Raw genomic sequence first — 17864 nt, 5'->3', positions numbered from 1 at the left:
ATGCATTAACTGTCCCTATCCTTGATGGAAATCAGTTAACTGTCAGCACACTAGACCCTGCCCATTTAGCTAAAGCACTCAAACTCTGCCAGACAGTAGATCACATTTAACACATCTAAGCAGCTGAATATGGTTTTGGGGTTTTGTTTTGTTGTTATTATTCTTGTTTGCTCTCACAAAAAACTTCTATAATTTTTCTCAGTAACTCAGTCCAATGTTCATTAACCCACCTCATGAAGACACTATTCTTTACAGACTTTTAATCTGAATTCCTCACATAGCAACATTTTTCATTATTTTATTAATTAATGGAGAGGAAAAACTACTATTTGATGGTTCTTCAGAATCCTGAAGATTCTGATCATCTCTCCTCCAAGGAAATAATCCACGTCCTCTGAAATTTTTCAAGTTCTCATTTTCCTGCCTCATTTTTCACCAGCAGACTATTTCTTGCAGTTACGCTTTTAAATTTCTATTAATAAGGAGCTAAGCTCTGAAAAACCACAAAACCAAGGCAGGGTTTGCTTGGAAACCACTGCTTATGGGTTGTTTTGTTTAGTTTTCTTTTAACAAATCTGCATCTAAGAACAGGTCAAAATATTATTTAAACTGCAGGAACACAATCTCATGTATAATAAGAATACTCCTCATAATATGAGTCACAAAACATATACGTACATTTAGCGCTCTGCTCTTCACTTAAACCCAAAGCTCCTTTCTTGATAATTGCCCAGTTCCACAGGTTTACTGCCATTTCTTCAATCTGTACAACAGAAACATTTTCTTAGCCACTTAAAATACTGTCCACCTCCAATAATATTTTCTTTCGTGCATGTTTCACGTTTATGTGACTACTGTGGGTCATTTACAGGTCCTCCATAATCTAGTCCCATTTTAACTTTTCTCCCAAAAACTTACCCACAGAATAATTATCTTATTGTCCCATGAACACAACTTGTTCATTCCTGCGTACCTTTATTCACACTGTTGGCTTCACCTGATATACCTCCTCCCATGATCTTTATGTAACTCAAATCCAAATTCACCCGCACCAAGAACATACATAAAGTTTTCAGCAACCATTACAGTCTTCATTGGTCTCTCTCTTCTTTGAATTCCTATATTAACTAAGTTTTACATAATTGAGCAATTAACTATGCTACTGTGTATCATTTATTCTTTGTTTTTATTGTTACTCTCATTTCCCAACTAGACTCCCTGAAATCAAAGATCATATCTCACTCAATTTATGTAGCACTTATACTACCTGCCAAAGTGCTAAATAAAGAATACATATTAAAATAATAAGATTTATTGTTTTATTATGTTCTGTTCTAAGGATTATGGGGGCAAAGATTCTAGTAGCTTCTTCTGGTTTTATCTATCAGATGGAACACAGTCAACTGGACGGAAAAATAAATCAAGCTCATAGTATCTCAGGAATAAAATTTGCAGTAGATTGGTTTCTGGCAAGAGATCTCTGAAGGCCAACAGTTGGTCCTGGGTGCTACTATTGCCTCAGATCAATATGCCATAGCTCTGGTCTAAATCTTCTGGTGTGCTATAGTGACTATGATAGAAGCTATATACCATTATCTTATCATAAACATATTGGTAGTAATACGACTAAAAGGAATAACTGGAAAAAAATTAAACTCAGTTTGTGTACAATAACGGTGCACAATTGTATTTTAGTTTATTTCCTCAAGACCACTTTTTCCCCCTACAATTCATTTCCCTGATGAGCTTCCCTTTAAATGGATTATTTATGTAGCATGGCCATCATTTCACTACTATTCTGCAGCTAATTATTATGCTCATCTCCATCTCTCTCACACAGTATCCCCACGCCACAGTTGACCTAATGATGACTTTCATATGAAATATTATTTGTTTCATCAGAAGCACATGGAGTTAATATTTGACTTAAAATTTCCCAGAGGAACAAATGGTATTTAGGTGGAAGAATAAGCATGCACAGTAAAACAGCTTAAAGCTGCCACTTTGGGTATTTTGGAAAGCAATTTCACAACATGAGCCAAAAAATGTTCATACCTTTTTTTTTCTAACATTTTTATTGGAGTATAATTGCTTTACAATGGTGTGTTACTTTCTGCTTTATTACAAAGTGAAACAGTTATACATGTGCATATGTGCCGATATCTCTTCCCTCTTGCGCCTCCCTCCCTCCCACCCTCCCGATCCCACCCTTCTAGCTGGTCATATAGCACCAAGCTGATCTCCCCGTGCTATGTGACTGATTCTCACTAGCTATTTATTTTACATTTGGTAGTGTACATATGTCCATATATACACTACCACTCTCTCACTTTCTCCCAGCTTACCCTTCCCCCTCCCCACGTCCTCAAGTCCATTCTGTAGTAGGTCCGCCTCTTTATTCCCGTCTTGCCTCTAAGTCCTCCTTTTTTTTCTTTTAATATACATATTTATTTATTTTTGGTTGCCTTAGGTCTTCACTGCTCCTCACGGGCTTTCTCTAGTTGCGGCGAGAAGGGGCTACTCTTCGTTGCAGTGCGCGGGCTTCTCATGTTGCAGGGCACAGGCTCTAGGCGTGTGGGCTTCATTAGTTGTGGCACGCGGGCTCACTAGTTGTGGTGCACGGGCTTAGGTGCTCCACGGCATGTGGAATCTTCCCAAACCAGGGCTCGAACCCATGTCCCCTGCATTGGCAGGCGGATTCTTAACCACTGCACCACCAGGGGAGTCCCTGCACCTAGGTTCTTCAAGACAAATTTTTTTTTTGAATTCCATATATATGTGTTCTCATACGGTATTTGGTTTTCTCCTTCTGACTTACTTCACTCTGTATGAGACTCTAGGTCGATCCACCTCACTACAAGTAACTCAATTTTGTTGCTTTTTATGCCTGAGTAATATTCCACTGTATATATGTGCCACATCTTCTTTATCCATTCATCTATTGATGGACACTTAGGTTGCTTCCATGTCCTGGCTATTGTAAACAGAGCTGCAATGAACATTGTGGTACATGACTCTTTTTGAATTATAGTTTTCTCAGGGTATATGCCCAGTAGTGGGATTGCTGGGTTGTATGGCAGTGCTATTTTTAGTTTTTTAAGGAACCTCCATACTGTTCTCCATAGTGGCTGTATCAATTTACATTCCAACCAACAGTGCAAGAGGGTTCCCTTTTCTCCACACCCTCTCCAGCATTTACTGTTTGTAGATTTTTTGATGATGGCCATTCTGACCGGTGTGAGATGATATCGCATTGTAGTTTTTTGTTTTTTAATTAATTTATTTATTTGTATTTGTTTTTGTTTTTGGCTGTGTCGGGTCTTCGTTCTGTGCATGGGCTTTCTCTAGTTGCAGCGAGTGGTGTGTGGGCTTCTCATTGTCGTGGCTTCTCTTGTTACAGAGCATGGGCTCTAGAGAACAGTCTCAGTAGTTGTGGCACACAGCCTTAGTTGCTCTGTGGCATGTGGGAATCTTCCTGGGGCAGGGATCAAACCCATGTCCCCTGCATTAGCAGGCAGATTCCCACCCACTGCAACACCAGGGAAGCCCCTCATTGTAGTTTTGATTTGCATTTCTCTAATGATTAATGATGTTGAGCATTCTTTCACGTGTTTGTTGGCAATCTGTGTATCTTCTTTGGAGAAATGTCTACTTAGGTCTTCTGCCCACTTTTGGATTGGATTCTTTGTTTTTTTGATATTGAGCTGCATGAGCTCTTGTAAATTGTGGACATTAATCCTTTGTCAGTTGCTTCATTTGCAAATATCTTCTCCCATTCTCAAGGTTGTCTTTTCACCTTGTTTATGGTTTCCTTTGCTGTGCAAAAGCTTTTAAGTTTCATTAGGTCCCCTTGGTTTATTTGTTTTTACTTCCATTGCTCTAGGAGCTGGGTCATAAAGGATCTTGCTGTGATTTATATCACAGAGTGTTCTGCCTATGTTTTCCTCTAAGAGTTTGATAGTTTCTGGCCTTACATTTAGGTCTTTAATCCTTTTTGAGCTTATTTTTGTGTATGGTGTTAGGGACTGTTGAAATTTCATTCTTTTACATGTAGCTATCCAGTTTCCCAGTACCACTTACTGAAGAGGCTGTCTTTTCTCCATTGTATATTCTTGCCTCCTTTATCAAAGATAAGGTGACCATATGTTCATGGGTTTATCTCTGGGCTTTCTATCCTGTTCCATTCATCTATATTTCTGTTTTTGTACCAGTGCCATATTGTCTTGATTACTGTAGCTTTGTAGTATAGTCTGAAGTCAGGGAGCCTGATTCCTCCAGCTCCGTTTTTCTTTCTCAAGATTGCTTTGGCTATTCAGGGTCTTTTGTGTTTCCCTACAAATTGTGAGATTTTTTGTTCTAGTTATATGAAAAATGCCAGTGGTAGTTTGATAGGGATTGCATTGAATCTGTCGATTGCTTTGGGTAGTAGAGTCATTTTCACAATGTTGATTCTTCCAATCCAAGAACATGGTATATCTCTCCATCTATTAGTATCATCTTTAATTTCTTTCATCAGTGTCTTATAATTTTCTGCATACAGGTCTTTTGTCTCCTTAGGTAGGTTTATTCCTAGGTATTTTATTCTTTTTGTTGCAGTGGTAAATGGGAGTGTTTTCTTAATTTCACTTTCAGATATTTCATCATTCGTGTATAGGAATGCAAGAGATTTCTGTGCATTAATTTTGTTTCCTGCTACTTTACCAAATTCATTGATTAGCTATAGTAGTTTTCTGGTAGCATCTTTAGGATTCTCTATGTATAGTATCATGTCATCTGCAAACAGTGACAGCTTTACTTCTTCTTTTCTGATTTGGATTCCTTTTATTTCTTTTTCTTCTCTGATTTCTATGGCTAAAACTTCCAAAACTATGTTGAATAATAGTGGTGAGAATGGGCAACCTTGTCTTTTTCCTGATCTTAGTGGAAATGGTTTCAGTTTTTCACCGTTGAGCACGATGTAGGCTGTGGGTCTGTCATATATGGCCTTTATTATGTTGAGGTAAGTTCCCTCTATGCCTACTTTCTGGAGGGTTTTTATCATAAATGGTTGTTGAATTTTGTCAAAAGCTTTCTGTGCATCTACTGAGATGACCATATGCTTTTTCTCCTTCAAGTTGTTAATATGGTGTATCACATTGACTGATTTGCATATATTGAAGAATCCTTGCATTCCTGGGATAAACCCCACTTGATCGTGGTGTAAGATCCTTTTAATGTGCTGCTGGATTCTGTTTGCTAGTATTTTGTTGAGGATTTTTGCATCTATGTTCATCAGTGATATTGGCCTGTAGTTTTCTTTTTTTGTGACATCTTTGTCTGGTTTTGGTATCAGGGTGATGGTGATCTCGTATAATGAGCTTGGGAGTGTTCCTCCCTCTGCTATATTTTGGAAGGGTTTGAGAAGGATAGGTGTTAGCTCTTCTCTAAACGTTTCATAGAATTTGCCTGTGAAGCCATCTGGTCCTGGACTTTTATTTGTTGGAAGATTTTTAATCACAGTTTCAGTGTCAGTGCTTGTGATGTTCGTATCTTTTGACATAGTAATTGCTCTTCTGAGACTCTATCCTTTGGAAATAATCCAAAATATGGAGGGGATAACCTCTGCACTGAATAGTGTTCCATAAATCATTATTTACAATAGTGAAAAGTTAAGAACAACATACGTGTCCAATAATAAAGAAGTACACAGAAAAAATACGCTAAATCCACTAGAAGGAATATTATTCATCCATTTAAAATAGTGGTCACATTGGCACAAGAATAGACATATAGATCAATGGAACACAATAGAGAGCCCAGAAATAAATCCATGTACCTATGGTCAATTAATCTATGACAAAGACAAAGGAGGCAAGAATATACAATGGGGAAAAGACAGTCTCTTCAGCAACTGGTATTGGGAAAGCTGGACAGCCGCATGTAAATCCATGAAGTTAGAACACTCCCTCACACCATATGTAGAAATAAACTCAAAATGGCTTAAATGCTTAAATAGAAGACATGACACCATAAAACTCCTAGAAGAGAACGTAGGCAAAACATTCTCAGACATAAATAATAGCAGTATCTTCTCAGATCTGTCTCCCAAGGCAAAAGAAATAGAAGCAAAAATAAACACATTAGGGACTTCCCTGGTGGCACAGTGATTAAGAATCCGCCTGCCAATGCAGGGGACACGGGTTCGAGCCCTGGTCCGGCAAGATCCCACATGCCACGGAGCAACTAAGCCCATGTGCCACAACTACTGAGCCTGCGCTCTAGAGCCTGCGTTCCACATCTGTTGAAGCCCGCACGCCTAGAGCCCATGCTCCGCAACAAGAGAAGCCACCGCAATGAGAAGCACGCGCACCGCAATAAAGAGTAGTCCCTGCTCGCCGCAACTAGAGAAGGCCCGCGTGCAGCAATGAAGAACCAACGCAATCAAAAATAAATTAATTTTAAAAAATAAACAAATGGGACATAATTAAACTTAAAAGTTTTTCCACAGCAAAAGAAAAAAAAAACCATCAACAAAATGAAAAGACAACCTAAAGAATGGAAGAAAATATGTGCAAATTATGGAACTGATAAGGGCTTAATTGCTAAAATATACAAATAGCTCATAAAACTCAGTATCGAAAAAACAACCCAATCAAAAATTGGGCACACAGGGAGATCAACTCGGTGCTTTGTGACCACCTAGAGGGGTGGGATAGGGAGGGTGGGAGGGAGGGAGATGCAAGAGGGAAGAGATATGGGGACATATGTATATGTATAACTCATTCACTTTTTTATAAACCAGAAACTAACACACCATTGTAAAGCAATTATACTCCAATAAAGATGTTAAAAAATATATAAATGAAAAATAAAAAATAAACATTTTTTAAAAAATAAATAAATTGGGAAGAAAACCTAGACATTTCTCCAAAGAAAACATACAGATGGCCAACAGGCACATGAAAAGATGCTCAACATCACTATTAGATAAATGCAAATCAAAACTACAGTGAGGTATCATCTCATACAAGTCAGAATGGCAACTACAAGTTATCAATAAGTTTACAAATAATAAATACTAAAGACAGTGTGGAGAAAACTGTTGGTGGGAATGTAAATTGATACAGCCACTATGGAGAACAGTATGGAAGTTCCTTAAAAAAACAAAAATAGAGTTACCATATGATCCAGCAATGTCACTCCTGGGCATATATCCAGAGAAGACAAAAAACTAATTCAAAAAGATATATATACCCCAATGCTCATAGCAGTGCTATTTACAATAGCCAAGGCATGGAGGCAACCTAAATGTCTATCAACAGATGAATGGATAAAGAATATGTGGTATATGTGTGTGTTTGTGTGTGTGTGTGTGTGTGTGTGTGTGTGTATGTATACATACATACATACACAATGGAATGTTACTCAGCCATAAAAAAGAAGGAGAGAGCTCCCTGGTTGCCTAGTGGTTAGGACTCCAGGCTTTCACTACCATGGCCTGGGTTCAATCCCTGGTCAGGGAGCGGAGATCTCACAAGCCATGCAGCATGGCCAAAGGAAAAAAAAAAGAATGAAATAATGCCATGTGCATAATGTGAAGTAAGTCAGACATAGAAAGACAAATATCATATGATATCACCTATTTGTGGAATCTAAAAAAAAAATGATACAACTGAACTTATTTACAAAACAGAAATAGACTCACAGACAGAAAACAAACTTATGGGGCTTCCCTGGTGGTCCAGTGGGTAAGACTCTGTGCTCCCAATGCAGGTGGCCCGGGTTCAATTCCTGGTTAAGGAACTAGATCCCGCATTCATGCCGCAACTAAGGAGTCCACATGCTGTAACTAAGAAGTCGGCATGCCGCAACTAGATCCCACATGCTGCAGCCAAGATCCCAAGTGCTGCAACCAAGATCCAGCACAGCCAAAATAAAGAAACAAATAAATATTTAGAAAAAAAGAAATGTGGGGGAGGGATAAATTAGGAGTTTGGGATTAACAGATATACACTACTGTATATAAAACAGGTAAACAAGGACCAACTGTATAGCTCGGGGAACTATATTCAGTGTATCGTAATAACCTATAATGGAAAAGAATCTGAAAAAGAACATATATCTGAATCACTTTGCTGTACACCTGAAACTAACACAATATTATAAATCGACTATACTTCAATAAAATTCTTTTTAATTTTAAAAAAATGACATTGCAAAAAAATGAAAGAAAGGGTAAGATTAATTCTGACTATAAACACTGCATATTCACAAAATGCAGATTTATTCGGCTAATATATACTGAGCACCTAATATGTGGCAAGACTTGTGCTAGGTTTATATAAATGTGTAATGATAAACACAATAAATATATGCAGCAAACAGAGGTAAATAATATGATGATTAGGCTTTCTAGAAAGAAAAATTCAAGGTACTTCTAAAACCAAACAGAACTTCTTGCAAAATAAGACCAGACTCTTACTCTGAACCTCATAACCTCTTTTCACTAACAACTTAACAGAGTAAAAAGAGGTTATAATCTAAAAAGAGACTTCCTTTTTTTTAACATCTTTATTGGATTATAATTGCTTTACAATGGTGTGTTAGTTTCTGCTTTATAACAAAGTGAATCAGTTATACATATACGTATGTCCCCATATCTCTTCCCTCTTGCCTCTCCCTCCCTCCCACCCTCCCTATCCCACCCCTCTAGGTGGTCACAAAGCATCGAGCTGTTCTCCCTGTGCTATGTGGCTGCTTCCCACTAGCTATCTATTTTACATTCGGTAGTGTACATATGTCCATGCCACTCTCTCACTTTGTCCCAGCTTCCCCTTCCCCCTCCCCATATCTTCAAGTCCATTCTCTAGTAGGTCTGCGACTTTATTCCCGTCTCGCTCCTAGGTTCTTCATGAACTTTTTTTTTTTTAGATTCCATATATATGTGTTACCATATGGTATTTGTTTTTCTCTTTCTGACTTACTTCACTCTGTATGACAGACTCTAGGTCCACCCACCTCACTACAAATAACTCAATTTCTTTTCTTTTTATGGCTGAGTAATATTCCATTGTATATCTGTGCCACATCTTCTTTATCCATTCATCTGTTGATGGACACTTAGGTTGCTTCCATGTCCTGGCTATTGTAAATAGAGCTGCAATGAACATTGTGGTACATGAGTCTTTTTGAATTATGGTTTTCTCAGGGTATATGCCCAGTAATGGGATTGCTGTGTCATATGGTAGTTCTATTTTTAGTTTTTTAAGGAACCTCCATAGTGGCTGTATCAATTTACATTCCCACCAACAGTGCAAGAGGGTTCCCTTTTCTCCACACCCTCTCCAGCATTTATTGTTTGTAGATTTTTTAATGATGGCCATTCTGACCAGTGTGAGATGATATCTCATTGTAGTTTTGATTTGCATTTCTCTAATGATTAATGATGTTGAGCATTCTAAAAAGAGACTTCTATGTAAAAAAATACACTAACAACTTTAGAACTAATTAACAAATTTAACAAGGTTGCAGGATACAAGATCAATACACGAAAAACAATTACATTAGCAATGAATAATCTGAAAATTAAATTACGAAAACAGTACATCTATGATAACATCAAAAGAAATGAAACGTAGAAAATTTAACAAAAAACTACAAAACTTACACTCCAAACTAAAAACGCTGAAAAATTAAACAATAAATGGAAAGACACGCCATTTTATGGCTTAGAACACTTAATATTGTTAAGTTGGCAATACTCCCCAAATTGATCTATGGATTTATGCACTACCCATCAAAATTCCAGCTGTCCTCTTTGCAGAAATTGGCTAGCAGATCCTAAATTTCATATGGAAATTCAAGGGACCCCAGAATAGTCAAAAGAATCTTGAAAGAGAAGAACAAAGTTAAAGGACTCACATTTCCAATTTCAAAACTTTCTACAAAGCTACAATAATCAGGAGAGTGTAGTACTGGCATAAGGACAGACATATAGATCAATGGAATAGACCTGAGAATCCAGAAATATACACTCATATTTATGCTCAATTGATTTTTGATAAGGATACTAACACAAATTTAATGGGGAAAGAACAGTCAAGAAACATACTGGGACAGCTTGATATCCACATGCAAAAGAATGAATTTGGATCCCTTCCTCATATGATATGCAAAAGTAAACTCAAAATGGATCATAAACCTAAAGGTAAGAACTAAAATTATAAAACTCTCAGAAGAAAACATAACAGTAAGTCTTCACGACCTTGGGTTAGGAAAAGCCTCCTTAGATATGACACCGAAAGTATAAACAATAAAAGAAAGACTTGATAAGTTAGACTTTTACAAAATTTTAAACTTTTTTGCTTCAGAGGATACAATCAAGAAAGTGAAAAGATAACTCACAGAATGGGAGAAAATATTTTGCAAGTCACATATCTGATAAGTGACTTGTATCTGGAATATATAAAGAACTCCTACAACTCATAATAAAAAGACAACTCAGCTTAAAAATTGGCACAGGATCTTAATAGATATTTCTCCAAATAAAATATGCAAATGACCAATAAGCACATGAGAAGATGCTCAACATCATCAGCCATCAGGGAAACAAATTAACCACAATGAGATACCACCTCACACCCATTAGGATGACTACTATCAAAAAATAGAAATAACAAGTGTTGGTAAGGATGCAGAGAAACTGGAACCCTTGTGCACTACTGATGGGAATTTAAAATGGTGCAGCCACTATGGTAAACAGTATGGCAGTTGCTCAAAAAAAAAAAAATAGAATTACCAGATGATCCAGCAATTCCACTTCTGGGTATATACCCAAAAGAATTGAAAGCAAGGACTTGAACAGATACTTTTATACCCATGTTCACAGCTGCATTATTCACAAAAGCCAAAAGGTGGAAGCAGTTCAGGTATCTATGGACTGATATATAGATAAACAAAATGTGGTATGTACACATAAAGGAATATTATGAAGCCTTAAAAAGAACAGAAATTCTGGGGGAGGGGAAAAAAGAAGGCAGAAATTCTGACACATACTACACCATGGATAAATCTGAGGACATTATACTGAGTGAAATATGCCAGTCACAATGTGAGAAATACTGTATGATTCCACTTATATGAAGTACCAAGAGTAGTCAAACTTATAGAGATAGAAAGTAGAATTGTGGTTGCCAGGGTCTGGGGGAAAGGGAGAATGGGGAGTTGTTGTTTAATAGGTATAGAATTTCAGTTTTGCAAGATGAAAAGAGTTCTGGAGATTGGTTGCAAAACGATGTGAATGTACTCAATACTACTGAATTTTACATTTAAAAATAGTTAAGATGGTAAATTTTACATTATGTATACTTTACCACAATTAAAAATAAAACAAACACAATGAGATACTACTTCACACTCACTAGAATGGCTATAATCAAAAAGCTAATAATAAGTATTGGTGATGATGTGGAAAAACTGGGTCAATTTTTGACCCAATTTGATATGCTGCCGGTGGGAATGTAAAATGGTACAGTCACTTTGGAAAACAATCTGGCAGTTCCTCAAAATTTAAACAGAGTTACCATTTGACCAGCAATGTCACTCCTAGGTATATACCTAAGAGAAATAAAAACATAAAAACCTGTACATGAATGTTCATAGCAGCATCATTCATAGTAGCCAAAAGGTGTAAACAACCCAAACGTTCATCAACAGATGAATGGATATACAAAACATGATATATCCGAAGAATGGAATATTATCAGCCATAAAAGGTAATGCAGTACATGGGACTTCCCTGGTGGCGCAGTGGTTAAGAATCTGCCTGCCAATGCAGGGGACATGGGTTCGAGCCCTGCTCTGGGAAGATCCTACATGCCGCAGAGCAACTAATCCCATGTGCCACAACTACTAAGCCTGTGCTCTAGAGCCCACGAGCCACAACTACTGAAGCCCACGTGCCTAGAACCCGTGCTTTACAACTAGAGAAGTCACCGCAATGAGAAGCCTTCACACCGCAACAAAGAGTAGCCCCCCGCTCGCCACAACTAGAGAAAGCCCACGCTCATCAATGAAGACCCAACGCAGCCAATCAATCAATAAATAAAACTCAAGCTTTCAAATGGAAATTAGAATTAAAAATAAAAGTAATGAAGTACAGATACATGCTACAACATGGAAAAACCTTGAAAACATTATGCTAAGTGACAGAAGTCAGTCCCAAAAGACCACATACTGTATGATTCCATTTATATAACATGTCCAGGATAGGCAAATCCACAGAGATGGAAAGTAGACTAGAGGTTGCCTAGAGCTGGAGGAGAGAGGAGGAAATGGAGAGTGTCTGTGAATGGGTGCAAGGTTTCTTTTGGAGGTGATGAAAATGTTCTAAAGTTAACTGTGGTGATGGGTGCGCAACTCTGTGAAATACTAAAAATCACTGAATTGTACACTTCAAATGGGTAAATTATATGGCATATGAATTATATATAAAGTTATATATATAAAGTTATATATATATATGAGACGTATTTACAACAAATTTCATTCTCACCTTTCCATGTGTGCAATCACCAAAATGGAAGGATCTGCCCAAGGTAAACATTCCCAAAAGTATTTCAGAACCGCAAGGCAATTTCTAAATTAAGTGACAGACCTCCAATTAAACACTAGAAAAAAAAACCCAAAAAAGCATCACTGAAGCCTTATATTCAACTGAGTTCCCCGCTACCAAGTACCACGTAGTTTCTTACTTTGCTGAAGAAGGAAGGAAAAGAGAACTATTATTATTTTTTTTATGTATTAATTTTATTTATTGGCTGTGTTGGGTCTTCACTGCTGTGCGCAGGCTTTCTCTAGTTGCAGCGAGCAGGGGCTACTCTTCGTTGTGGTGTGCAGGCTTCTCATCATAGTGGCTTATCTTATTGTGGCACACGGGCTTAGTTGCTCCGTGGCATGTGGGATCTTCCAGGACCAGGGCTCGAACCCATGTCGCCTGCGTTGGCAGGCATATTCTTAACCACTGCACCACCAGAGAAGCCCAAGAACTATTATTAAGTGACTAACTGCTATGCACCCAGGACCTTAAATATGTTATTTTGTTTACTATTCACAACAACACTGGGAGGTGGGTTTTATTATGCTCCTTTTAACAGATGAGAAAACTGAAGCCTAGACAGATTAAATAGTACATATTAAATTTGAGGCATATTTTTCCATTGGTTTCTAAAACAGTATTTTCCCTAAATGTGCCATTAGGCTTGATTTCCATGTATTTAGATTTCATGTTAATCATGAAGTCTATTTTTTTACTTATACATTAATTAAAACAGTGAATCATCAAAACTTATAAACAAAATCATCAAAACTTATAAACAAAGTACCAACCTGAGAGTCCTGCATTTCAGCCATAGACTCCCTGTTGATATTTGCTATGTCCGCGAAGAGTCTATCAATTGTCTCAGGTATCATAGATGAACCGTCTTTTATAAGCAGGTTTTCAACCATTTCTGAAATAACAATAAATGATAAAAGTGCTGTGAACTATCACCACTGGCTGAAAGTAGCAAATCATTCTGAAATCTGTTCCTAGACCTTTTGTCAAATGAATACAGCATGGAGAAACTTCAATACTCCTTAGAGTAAAACCAAACTGGAGATAAAGTTTATTCTAGCTAAAGACAAAGTATAATTTTCAAATAACATTTGTATTTCCTGGGAGTCACTTGTTTATAACTTAATCATCATTACTCATTCTCAAAGTAAAATGCATTGACTTCACAAATAGTCATGTTATTATAGGTCATCTTAAAACTACAGAAGAGAAATTAACAATGTCTTCAAAATTACAAAATGTAGAAATTCTGAAGGGAGACTTAGATACATGCCCTGTAAAACTAAAATACTTATTAATACTTTAAAGCATTAGACAGACATACGCTGAAGTCTTGACCTTACTTTGAGAGAAAAAAAATGACATGCTCAATTAGCAACAACATTAACCAGTTACTGAATCTGTACAATGATGTCACCATTTTCTAAACGGTCTTGAGCTCCAGACCCGATATAGCTGAAACTTATTAGGCCATAGAATTCCTTAAAACCCAAACATGATGTAGAACCATAACTGATGCCTTTCATATTATCAAAATTGAGGTTTTTCCAAACTCGTGTAACAGAGGTCTCCATAACCTACATGTCTCTAATTTCTTGCAACATTTCTGAGCATTAACTAAAAAGAATGTTGTTAACATTCATAACAATACCATAAGAGCACCTTCTGGAAGATTTTTAATCTGCTACAATAAACAGGTTTTTAACCTGCTACAACGAACAATAAATCTGCTAACTGAAAAATCTTCAGGACTTTGCTGGTGGCACAGTAGTTAAGAATCTGCCTAACAATGCAGGAGGTACGGGTTCGAGCCCTGGTCCAGGAAGATCCAACATTCTACGGAAGCAAATAAGCCCGTGCGCCTCAACTACTGAGCCTGCACTCCAGAGCCCGTAAGCCACAACTACTGAGCCCGTGTGCCTAGAGCCCATGCTCTGCAACAAGAGAAGTCACCACAATGAGAAACCCGCACACCACAACAAAAAGTAGCCCCCACTCGCCGCAACTAGAGAAAGCCCGCGAGCAGCAACAAAGACCCAACGCAGCCAAAAATAAATAAATAAATAAAATATTTCTTTAAAAAGAAAACTTTTCAGTTAAATATCAGAAAACAGATTCACATAGAGACTTCACAAAGAAACTTATTTTCAAATACACTCAAACATTTTTTAAAGCTCATAGACTCTTTAGTATCCACTGCATGATCAAAGATATTAGGGAAAATATACCATACATATTTCATATGCCTCAAGTAATGATACATATGAAAAGAAAAACCTCTAGCTTCCTTACTCCCATAAATTGGTTAACAGAAGGACTAATATTAAATATCTTGATTCATCTAAGATTAGGGAAGCATTAGGCTGAGAAATATATATATTATAGTCCTTGCTCAAAATATTGATAACAAAACTAGGAAAGTTTAGACTGGGAGAAAATATTTGCAAATCATATATCTGATAAGGGCTTAATATTCAAAATATATAAAGAAATCATACAACTTAATAGCAAAAGAAAATCCAATTTAAAAATGCCTGAATAGACCCTTTTCCAAAGAAAACACAGTGAAGGCCAACAGGTACATGAAAAAAAAGATGTTCAACATCATTAATCATCAAGGAAATGCAAAGCAAAACCATAATGGTGCAAATAATTGGTGCAGCCACTATGGAAAACAGTAGGCAGGTTCCTCAAAAAATTAAAAATAGGACTACCATATGATCCAGCAATTCCACTTCTGGGTATTTATCTGAAGAAAATGAAAACACTAACCTGAAAAGACCTGTGCAACCCCATGTTCATTGCAGCATTATTTACAATAGCCAAGATGTGGAAAGAACCTAAGTCTCCATCGATGAATGGATTAAAAAAATGTGCTAAATATGTACAATAAAATGTTATTCAGCCATAAAAAAGAATGAAATCTTGCCATCTGCAACAGGTATGGACCTTAAAGGCATTATACTAAGTGAAATAAGTCACACAGAGAAAGACAAATACCGTATGATCTCACTTACATGTGGAATCATTTTTTTTAAAAAAAGGCTCAGAGATACAGGAAACAGACTGGTGGTTGTCAGAAGCAGGAAGTGGAGGGGGGGCCAAATGGGTAAAGGAAGTCAAAAGGTACAAACTTCCAGTTATGAAATAAATAGGTCATAGGGATGCAATATACAGCATGGCAACCATAGTTATTACTATACTGTATATTTTAAAACTGTTATGAGTAAATCTTGGGAGAAGTTTCAAGATGGCAGAGGAGTAAGACGTGGAGATCACCTTCCTCCCCACAAATACATCAGAAATACATCTACATGTGGAACAATTCCTACAGAACATCTACTGAATACTGGCAGAAGACCTCAGACTTCTCAAAAGGCAAGAAACTCCCCACCTACCTGGGTATGGCAAAAGAAAAAAGAAAAAACAGACACAAAAGAACAGGAGTGGGACCTGGACCTCTGGGAGGGAGCTGTGAAGGAGGAAAGGTTTCCACACGCTAGGAAGCCCCTTCGCGGGCGGAGACAGCGGGTGGCGGAGGGGGGAAGCTTCAGAGCCACGGAGGAGAGCACAGCAACAGGGGTGCAGAGGGCAAAGAGGAGAGATTCCCGCAGAGAAGATTGGTACCGACCAGCACTCACCAGCCCGAGAGGCTTGTCTGCTCACCCGCCGGGGCGGGCGGGGTCTGCGAGCTGAGGCTCGGGCTTCGAAGGTCGGATCCCAGGGAGAGGACTGGGGTTGCCTGCGTGAACACAGCCTGAAGGGGGCTAGTATGCCACAGGTAGCCAGGAGGGAGTCCAGGAAAGAATCTGGAGCTGCCAAAGAGGCAAAACACTTTTTCTTGCCTCTTTGTTTCCTGGTGCGCAAGGAGAGGGGTTCAGAGTGCACATAAAGGAGCTCCAGAGACGGGCGCAAGCCACGGCTATCAGTGCGGACCCCAAAGACGGGCATGAGACGCTAAGGCTGCTGTTGCAGCCACCAAGAAGCCTGTGTGCAAGCACAGTTCACTATCCACACCGCCCCTCCCGGGAGCCTGTGCACCCCGCCACTGCCAGGGTTTCGGGATCCAGGGATAACTTCCCCAGGGAGAACACATGGCGTGCCTCAGGCTGCTGCAACGTCATGCTGGGCTCTGCCGCCGCAGGCTCACCCCAAACTCCGTACCCCTCCCTTTCCCCCCAGCCTGAGTGATCCAGAGCACCCGAATCAGCTGTTCCTTTAACCCCGTCCTGTCTGAGCGAAGAACAGATGCTCTCAGGCAACCTACACAGAGAGGTGGGTCCAACTCCAAAGCTGAAGCCCAGGAGCTGTGCTAACAAAGAAGAGAAAGGGAAATTTCTCCCAGCAGCCTCAGGAGCAGCGGATTAAATCTCCACAATCAACTTGATGTACCCTGCATCTGTGAAATACCTAAATAGACAACGAATCATCCTAAATTGATGAGGTGGACTTTGGGAGCAATGATATATATTTTTTTCCCTTTTTCTCTTTTTGTGAGTGTGTATGTGTGTGCTTCTGTGATTTTCTCTGTATAGCTTTGCTTTTACCATTTGTCCTAGGGTTCTGTCTGTCCATTTTTTTTGTTGCTGTTGTTTTTAGTATAGTATTTAGCACTTGTTATCATTGATGGATTTGTTTTTTGGTTTGCTTTGGTTGCTCTCTGCTTTTTTTCCTCCTCTTTTTTTATTACTTAAAAAATTTTTAAATTATTTTTTATTTTAATAACTTTATTTTATCTTCCCCTTTCTTTCTTTCTTTTTATTCTCCCTTTGATCCTGAGCCGTGTGAATGACAGGCTCTTGGTGCTCCAGCCAGGCATCAGGGCTATGCCTCTAAGGTGGGAGAGCCAAGTTCAGGACACTGGTCCACAACAGACCTCCCAGCTCCACGTAATATCAAACGGCGAAAATCTCCAAGAGATCTCCATCTCAACACCAACACCCAGCTTCACTCCACGACCAGCAAGCTACAGTGCTGGACACCCTATGCCAAACAACTAAAAAGACAGGAACACAACCCCACCCAGGAGCAGAGAGGCTGCCTAAAATCATAATAAGGCCACAGACACAACAAAACACACCACCAGATGTGGACCTGCCCACCAGAAAGACAAGATCCAGCCTTATTCACCAGAACACAGGCACTACTCCCCTCCACCAGGAGGCCTACACAACCCACAGAACCAACCTTAGCCACTGGGGGAGACACCAAAAACAATGGGAACTACGAACCTGCAGCCTGCAAAAAGGAGAACCCAAACACGGCAAGTTAA

At 38.6% G+C, this 17864-nt stretch overlaps 1 protein-coding gene across 4 annotated transcripts in view; it reads right to left on the bottom strand.

Annotated features, from left to right (window-relative positions):
* TEX11 (testis expressed 11) overlaps positions 1-17864 on the bottom strand; it is a 362363-nt gene that overhangs the window by 309154 nt on the left and 35345 nt on the right. For all 4 annotated transcript variants that reach the window (XM_060292709.1, XM_060292708.1, XM_060292710.1 and 1 more), the window contains exons 3-4: positions 13366-13487; positions 679-763 (exon numbers count right to left, since the gene is read on the bottom strand). In XM_060292709.1, the coding sequence (XP_060148692.1) occupies positions 679-763; positions 13366-13487 (207 nt within the window). The remainder of the gene's footprint in view (positions 1-678; positions 764-13365; positions 13488-17864) is intronic.

This window comes from Globicephala melas, chromosome X, assembly GCF_963455315.2.
Source record: "Globicephala melas chromosome X, mGloMel1.2, whole genome shotgun sequence".
In the NCBI taxonomy this organism is placed as follows: Eukaryota; Metazoa; Chordata; class Mammalia; order Artiodactyla; family Delphinidae; genus Globicephala; species Globicephala melas.
Note: the sequence above shows the minus strand (reverse complement) of the source record. Positions and strands in the feature narration are given on the sequence as shown.